The sequence below is a fragment of the Helianthus annuus genome, chromosome 2, assembly GCF_002127325.2.
Source record: "Helianthus annuus cultivar XRQ/B chromosome 2, HanXRQr2.0-SUNRISE, whole genome shotgun sequence".
In the NCBI taxonomy this organism is placed as follows: Eukaryota; Viridiplantae; Streptophyta; class Magnoliopsida; order Asterales; family Asteraceae; genus Helianthus; species Helianthus annuus.
The window spans coordinates 144,506,248-144,515,293 of NC_035434.2; the positions used below are offsets into that span (position 1 = coordinate 144,506,248).

The following is a 9,046-nucleotide window of genomic DNA, read 5'->3' on the forward strand; positions in this document are numbered from 1 at the left end:
AAGTGCCGGTGGGTGAGGAGGTAGAGTTTCAAAAACCGATCAAGGAAATAAATAATCCAAAATCTGAACTACTTCTATAGCTTATTTACAAGAATGTTAACAAAAAGTTTAAAAAGAAACTTTTATCTTGAATAAGTTCCAACCACCGGTCCAGTTACAATTCAACCGGTCCGACTCCTAACCACCCAACCAACACGACCCAAGTAACTCGCTAATACCCAACCAACACAACCCATGTAAAGCAGGTTAAGAGTACTCAACCGAACAAGTTATGTAATTTGTTTCGAGCGGTCCCAGTTTTAAAAGCGCATGCCACTAATTTCACTTGCACATTTCCTCAAACAGGTAAGAGGCAAACACCAAAAATTAAGAAAATCCATTAAAGAATAAAATCAAAACCTGCAAAAGAAGTTATCAAAATCCTTTACATTCTTCATCTAATTTCATACCAACTCCTATGCCTTCCTATACTAGCCCCCTTCTTCTTCTTCACGGCTGTCATTCCTTACCACCCTTGCGGGTAACACAACCGACATATGTATTATAATATACCAATTCAAGATCAAGAAACATAAGAAATCTTTCTTCATCTTCTTTCATTCTCAAATCATCACCATCACCGACATATCCTCCTCATTCGGTGTCATGTTCAGATCAGGTAACACAAACCCCCTTCTCGGACCCTCCGTTTCCGCATTTACGCTACACAATTCTATCTTCCTCAACTTGTTTCTTTGCTTTTGCTCCAAATTGTTGTAGCTAGATATGGATGCACCTTCATTTGCCTGCATTTTGAAAATAAAAAAACAAAAATTAGTAAATAATTGATAAAGAAAGTCAAAAAGAGATAGCCGACAAAGCCTCACGCGCCTAAAAGATCATAAATTTTGTGATCCACTGAATATTTATTATCATTAGAAATTATACAAAATAGAAAAAGACAGACCCGAAAAAAGATCCTTGGAGGATCCGGATTCATAACCCGGTTACAAAAAAGGGAATTTCGAAATTTTAGAAAAGATTTTTTTAAAAAGTATAAAGACAAAATTTAAAAAGACAAAAATACCCTTCTCGCATGGGGCCAACCACTAAAGATACAAATTTTGTGATCTATTTCATTGAATGTTTATTATCATCAGAAATTATAACGAATAAAAAAAATAGAAAAAGACAAGCTTCGAAAAAAGACCAACGGAGGATCCGGATTGACAACCCGGTAAAAAGAAGAAATAAATAAAGGTCGATATATATTTTTTATAAAAGATTTTGAAAATAAGTGAAAAGAGGAAAAGTAATAAAAAGACAAAAATACCCTCAAATTGAGAACTCAGAAATTATTAATATTTATTGATCAACAGAAATTACTACAAAAATGAAATTGAGAACTCAGAAGATGGCAGATCCGAAATAAGATCCATGGAGGATCCGATATGATGGCCCATAAAAAGAAAAAGTAAGGGGGTGTTTGGGATTGCGTTTTCAACCTGATTATTTGATTATTGTGTTTTGAAATCGCAAAAAATCTATTTTGAGTGTTTGGTAAAAAATTAATAAAAAGTGATTTTTTACGTTTTGTAGAGTTCAAAACGTGATAATCCATAAGTAGGTCACCCCTTGCTGCAGGAAAACGTGATAATCCAAAAACTGATTTTTTACGTTTTCACTTATTTATTTTTTTAAAATATATATACTTGCCAAACACTCAAATAGTTGATTATCTGATTATTGTGATATCAAACAACATAATCAAATCCAAACAATGTTGATTATCTGATTATTGTGATATCAAACAACATAATCAAATCCAAACACTATCTTTCTGCAGCACGTTTTGTTACAGCTAATTATCTGATTCTAATTATTCAAAACGCATAATCTATTTTCAAAACTCAACCCCAAACACCCCCTAAATGAATTTCGAAATTTAGTTAAAAGATTTAAAAATTTGTAAAAAAAATGAAAGGGCAAAAATACCCTCTCACGCGCCTAGAGGTAACAAACTGTGTGATTATTCCATTGAATATTTATTACCATCAGATCAGAAATTATTACAGGCTTACAGCAGAGGACAGATCCGAAAAAACATCCATGGAGGATCCGGTAAAAATTAAAAAAGAATAAAAAGATTTACAAACGCAAGTAAAAAAGACGAAAGAGAAAAAGACAAAAATACCCTCCGCGTACGGGGCTGACCACCAACTCCAACTTACTTCTAATCAAACACGGATAGGATAAATTTGTCCAGAAAAAATAATAAACTTGTTTCTTGGATCTTGATGCGTTATAGTCGACGTCATAAACTCACATTTACAAAACTACCCTTGAAAATCAACTCACGAGAAACAGGGGAAAATAGCTTTTAGCTTTTTGGGACCTTTTCCTGATAACATGTAGGGTATTTTTGTAATTTACTGCCTACCGGAGCGAACAACTTAACCGACAAGCCATCGGTAAGCCACCAGCAAAAGAATATTCCGGCGAGTCAAACAAAAACAAAAGTCAAAATTCACCAAACAAATAAAAGTTTTTATAAACAGAAACCAGTAGAAAAAAAATATTAGTCCACCGGAAAAGTCTGACGTGGCAGATATCAGATTTGTAACTGAAATTTGTTTCGAAAAATTCGGTCATTCTGACGTCATTTTCCGGCCACAAATAGAGATAAAATCACGCTATCGAACTGAAATTTGTTTTCCGATATGAAGATGACGTCAGATTTGTAACAATATGATTCTCCGGCGAGATAAATCAGGTTTGAAGCAGAAATTTGTTTTTTGTATGAATCAGTGATTCTGTCATTCTGATATAACTTTAAGCTAAAAACTGTGAAGAAAACAGATTTGTAACTGAAATTCCAATAAAATCAGGTTTTCAGATAAATCAATCATTCCGATATGATCTTCCGGTAACAAATAGACATAAAATCGAATATATAACTAAAATTTGCAACTGAAAATCGTTTTTGCACGAATCGGTGATGCTGATATGATTTTCCGGCAACAGATGAAGAAAAGTAGATGATGTACACACACACACACATATATATATATATATATATATATATATATATATATATATATATATATATATATAGAATCAGATTTGTGACTGAAAATTGTTTTTGAATAAATCGTGATGCCGATATGATTTTCCGGCGAGAGATGAAGAAGAAAGGTAGAAGAAGCAGATACATAATATTATAATTATAATATATATAGAATACAAACCTTGACAGATCTGGAAGCAGATGAGAGATCTGATGGACGACTACAATCTTCATAACCATCGCTACTGGAACCAGCACCACCGCTCCACGACAGATGTGTGGTAGGACTACGACGGTGTTCTTTGTCTTTAACGAATCCGTTGGCAACGGCCGCAGATTTCGATCGAGTCTTCCGATTTCCCCAGCGAGGAGGAAGAATCGCGGCAACTGTAACCGGTTTGTTCGCCGGCGTTCGTAAGGAATATGAATCTGATGAATGTTTGAGTCGTAAGAGAAGGTCAGCCACTAGGACCTCGTTGGTCAACGCTGATTGCAGCCAGCGGTCCTTCGTCATCTGTGTGTCTGAATCTGAAGAAGATGAATTGGAGATTGAGTGTAGAGAGAGAGAGAGAGAGGGGAAGAAGATGAGATGGGGAATTGGGGAATGGGAGTGACGCAGAGATGTGAAAAAGGGTTATATAGGAGATGTGGAATGAGTGAATTCTTGATATATAATATTATTATGTGATGTGATTTGTTTTGTGTAATTAAGTTAGGTTTAAATGTAAATTTTCTGAATGTAAATATTTGTTGTGTGTTTAAACTTATTAATCAATGGTTTTGTAAAGGAGTAATTTAGCACTAAATGAAGTTTTTTTTATAACACTAAGTTTAAAACCGTCTGAAACTTGAAAATTTTAGCTGTTATATCTAAAATAAGAATTTTTGCAACTGCACCACTGATGTTTTATTTTTGTTGTTATTTTCATACAAATTTCTAACTCAGTTAAAATGTATCGTTACTCATGGACGATTTTGACAATTTTATTAACTCAGGGATGATTTTCGCATTTTAACCACTCGTTCTTTTGTTTTTAAATATAAAAACAATAAAAATAATTATAAATATAATATATATACATACACACATTACCTACCTATACAAAAACCAATTGAGGGAATAGTGCCAGGCAGACTACCTATACAAAAACCAATTGGGGGAATAGTGCCAGGCAGCTACCTGGCACTCCCCCATTGGACCAAACCATTTTTAATTAGTTTTATTCTCATCTTAAAATTACAGTTTCGTTCTTTGTTTAAAATTACGTTTTTGCCCCTAATTCAAAATAAAATTATATTGGCCTCAAAATTTACGTTTTTTGCTATCAGTTCAAAAACTCATTTCTAATTCTACTCCCAGTTTAAATTTACAGTTTCGCCCTCCGTCTAAAATTAGCTTTTGCCCCCCTTCAAAATAAAAATATGTTTTTGCCCCTAGCTCAAAATTACGATTTTGCCCCCAACTCAAAATTACGTTTTTGCCCACAGTTCAAAATAAAATTATGTTTTTTCCCATAGCTCACAATTATGATTTTGCCCTCAGTTTAAAATATGATTTCGCCCCCAGTTCAAAATATTTTTACGATTTTCCCCTCTGTTCAAAATTATGATTTTGCTCCCATTTAAAAAATTACGATTTCTCCCCCAGTTAAAAATTATGATCTTGCCATCGTTTTACCTTTTTTTTTTTTTGCAAAACTATAATACTGTTTTATTTTGCTTGGCAATTGCTTGACTCAATGTAACTTTTATTGTGTCAAGTACTTGTCTAACACTCGCTCATTGGTATTGACAAATTAGTATTTTACCCTTACCTCAAAATTACAGACCTGTTTTGTTTTAATTTTTTTAGCAAAACTATGGTAGTGTTTTCGTTTAATTAGTCGTCTCGATGTATTTTTTTATCGTGTTATAAGTAGTATGTACAAGTAACCTAAAGGCATGCATACATGTTATGAAACTAAGAAATATTTGAGTTAACGCCCTGCAACGCGGGAATGCATAGGTGTAATTTTTATTCGTCCAGGCATGCCTGGTACATGCTCATTTGTCTATAAAAATTATAATTTTGCTCCCAGTTTAAAATTATAGTCTTTCCATCGTTTTAGTTTTTTTAGTAAAAGTATGGTAGAGTTTTTGTTTTTTTTAGTTTTTTTAGTAAAAGTATGGTAGTGTTTTTGTTTTAATTGGTTGGCTCAATGTATTTTTTTTTTTTTTTTTGAGATTGTGTTACGAGCAATATGTACAAGTAACTGAAACACAGACATACACATTATGAGAGATAAATATTCGGCTTATTGCCCCGCAACGCGGGCGGAGCAAAAACTAGTTTATATATATACAGATACTTATCTTAAAAAAATGTTTTTATCTTTAAAATTTAATAATAATAATCTTTAAAATTTACTAATGTTTATTTTATTAACTACACGGATAGTTCAATTCAATATCTAAATCTATAATTGGAATTTTGAACAATATATATTGGGAAAATTTCACAGAATACTAGAATGGTAACAAAGTTTTAAAAGTGTTCTAATTAGGTTACTAGTGTCGTTTTTGTCACAATTAGATAACTTTACATTCAAATTGAGCCATGTCTTTTTTCCACGTGTCAAGAAAAAATGGAGCATAAGATGTTGGGGTCGAAATATTTTAATAAATGAAATTATATTTATTAAAATTAAAAACCATTTAATTACATTAAAAATTAAAAAAAAAAACAAGTTACAATTCACGTCATCACTCGACGTTAGCATCAAATAAAAGAGAAAAAAATAAAAATATACATCACTACGGTTACCTATGAAATGGATGAGAAAACCCTTAATTTTAATGAAGAATGAATGTTGAGTGACCTAATTTGAACACTTTTGAAACTTGGTTACTATCCTACAAAAGTTAAGCATGTATTCCAATTTATGGATATCCGAAGACAATGTCAGCAACGCGTTACGAAGAAATCGAGTGACAAACTGATGGGATAATGCGAATTAAGAATTAGAGTTTAAAGAAAAAAAAATAGAAATATAACTATTGAACCAAGTTTATGAGTCCCAATAAATACGTATCAAATCTTTTATTTTGACATACCACATTCATGTAATTAATTATTTATTACAAATTTTGGTTTCAAATTTCACTATTTGCTTTCATCCATGGTCCAATTGTAAGCATTTAAATTGAACCGGTGTTTGCCGATTACACTATTTATATTTTTTGTAATTTAATTGTTTTCATTGGACACCATCTTTAACCTCGACTTTGATTTTGGTGGTTTGAATTTGATTCACTACATATTGACTTCGCATTGGATTATTTGAAACCGATACTTATGAAAAAATAAGTCCTTTTGGTACTCAAAATAAAGTTTGATACTTTTGAGTAAAGTATACTACGGATGAATATTTTGTGCAAGTATAGTTGCTATGGATGAGTAAAGTAGCTCACGATGAGCAAAATTGACGTAATTAAATGAGTTGATTAAGTAATAAGGTTGTGGGGTGTGGTTTATCACCCATCGATCACCCACATCTTCCATATCACCTCTACCTCACACCATCTTCCACTTCATCCCACAAGGGGTGTGGTTGCTTCCCTTCACCGAACCCAAGAGAGAGAAAGAAAATGCAAGTCAGGGAGCTCTTGAGGAATCAACTGAAGGCACCGACCCCGAAATGGTGGGGGTGAGGTTCCGATCGGGGCGACCCTCCACCTTCCCCTTCCTCTCCCTGATCCACACCCGCCTTTTATTATAGGTAGGGGTCTTCATGGTTATGTTTGGATGGTTTTTAAGTTAAAATGTGAACCAAACCATTAGTTACGATTTTTGTTAATTTAAAACCGAAATCCAACCGTTAAAGATTAAAACCAAACCAAACTGTTATTAATGGTTCGGTTACATTTTGATTTCACAGTTTTTGGCATTACCGGACTTTTATAAAAAAAGACATAAATCATAAAGACATCTTAAACTAATCAATTACCATATGAAATAATATTTGGAAAAAAAAAAACTAATAACTTTTAATCAACTCGTAATTTTAATTCTTTTAACTCATTATATGGTCTATCGGGGTAGAATGATATTTGAACAAATGAGCCTTCTTCAACAACTACATAATCACAATTAATAAAGAAATAGAAGATAGTTAAATTACAAGTATGATACAATCATAGTTTTATATTAATTAAACCTATATATGTTTTTTTTTTGAAAGGTAGGCGATATTATAGAAAAGAGGCTAAAGCAAGGAGCTCAAGCCAATAAACAGTACATACAGGAACAAAAACAAACAGGAACAAAAAGAAGTAGCAAGACTACAACATATTACAAGGGAAAATCTGTGAACTTGAAACCTCTCCATTTCTCCCAATTTAGTTTCGGAAGTCCAGCCCTGTTATCCACCCAAAGGTATGATAATGCCTTGATATCGCCGATCGTTTTCGAAAGATTATGGGGTTTTTTCTTGAAGATGAATTCGTTTCTCGATCTCCATATGCTCCAGCATGTTGCAGCCGCTATGGTCCAAATTGCTTTCTTTAGGGGTTTGTGAGTCTTGTACGCGGAGATGTGTTCGAAAAGTTGCACGATGCTTACCATGAAGCGAGGCAGTGGGATTTTTAACCACTGGAATATCACGGTCCATATGTTTTGAGCAAACTCACATGTGACAAGAAGGTGGCCTGTAGATTCGAGAGAATGATCGCAGAAAACGCAGCTGCTGGAGGGGATTGTGATGTGTAGCAACGAGGGCTTCCCTGGAAGGGATGCGATCAAGAACAACACGCCATAAGAAACAATTTACTTTTTTTGGGATCCAATGCAGCCAGTTAGAACCATCGTTTCAGGGATACAGTTAATATGATCAAGCTCGGATCTTATGGCTTGTACCGTAAAGTCGCCGGTGGTCTTATCGTTTTTCCATATCCAACGATCTGGGACTTGGCTGAGATCGATATTTGGCAACGAACTGATGCAAGTCTCCCATTCGAGCATACGTCTCGGGCATGACAGTGGGTTGGAGCTGGCCCAAATCCATGTTATTCTTCCACTCGAGACAGTGTAGCGCTGCTGAACGGTGCATCTTTTGTCTCTTTCCAAGGCGTATAGATTTGGAAAGTTGTCACAAAGAGGTTTGTCTGCCACCCAAACATCGAGCCAGAACAGTGTTTTATCTCCAATCCCCAGTTTCGGTATCAATCTTTCCTTTATTTGTACAGATGGGTTACGTGAAGCTCTACCCATGTTCACAATGGATTTCCAGACTCCACTGATAGTGCTTTTTAATGGAATGCTGGATTTGCATCTAGGCCCGATGTGAATAGCCGTTATAACTCGTGCCCATAACGTGTGCGTTTCGTTTTTGTATCTGACACTCCATTTAACCATAAGTGCTTTGTTTATGGATGCAAGACTTCCAATCCCCAGCCCACCTTGATCTTTTGGGCCAACCACTTTATACCAGGGGGCCCAACTGATTTTGTTATTATCCGAGCTACCCCCCAGAGAGATTTTCTACGAATGCGTTCCAGTTGCTTTATGACTTGCAACGGTGCACAAAAAAGTGAAAAAAAGTATGTCGGGAGATTACCAAGGACAACTTCGATTAAAGTGAGTCTTCCACCAAAGGAGAGTGTTCTGGCTTTCCAAGAGGATAGTTTACTTTCAAATCTTTCGACTATTGGTTTCCAGTTTTTTATTAGACCCATATTGGCACACACGGGTAGACCAAGGTATGTGAACGGCAATGAACCAGTTGAGCAGTTCAATATCGACGCCATATGAGTTATATCGGATGATGGTACTTCCACGCCAAAGAGATGACTTTTGTTGTAATTGACCTTGAGCCCGGAGGAGAGATGGAAACACGTAAGGATTCTGGCAAGGTTCTTGCAATTTGTTTCGGACCACTCGCCAACAAATAAGACGTCGTCTGCATAGAGTAGGTGTGATAAAGTTGGACCGTTGTTTGGCAATTTTACCCCTTTGAATATGCC

At 34.8% G+C, this 9,046-nt stretch overlaps 1 protein-coding gene across 1 annotated transcript; it reads right to left on the minus strand.

Annotated features, from left to right (window-relative positions):
* Nucleotides 1–310: 310 nt before the first annotated feature.
* LOC110923266 lies at nucleotides 311–3,668 on the minus strand. The gene is made up of 2 exons (XM_022167414.2): nucleotides 3,228–3,668; nucleotides 311–785 (listed from the first exon to the last, which is right to left on the minus strand). The coding sequence occupies exons 1-2, from the start codon at nucleotides 3,558–3,560 to the stop codon at nucleotides 603–605; spliced, it is 516 nt and encodes a 171-aa protein (XP_022023106.1). The 5' UTR covers nucleotides 3,561–3,668; the 3' UTR covers nucleotides 311–602.
* Nucleotides 3,669–9,046: the final 5,378 nt, after the last annotated feature.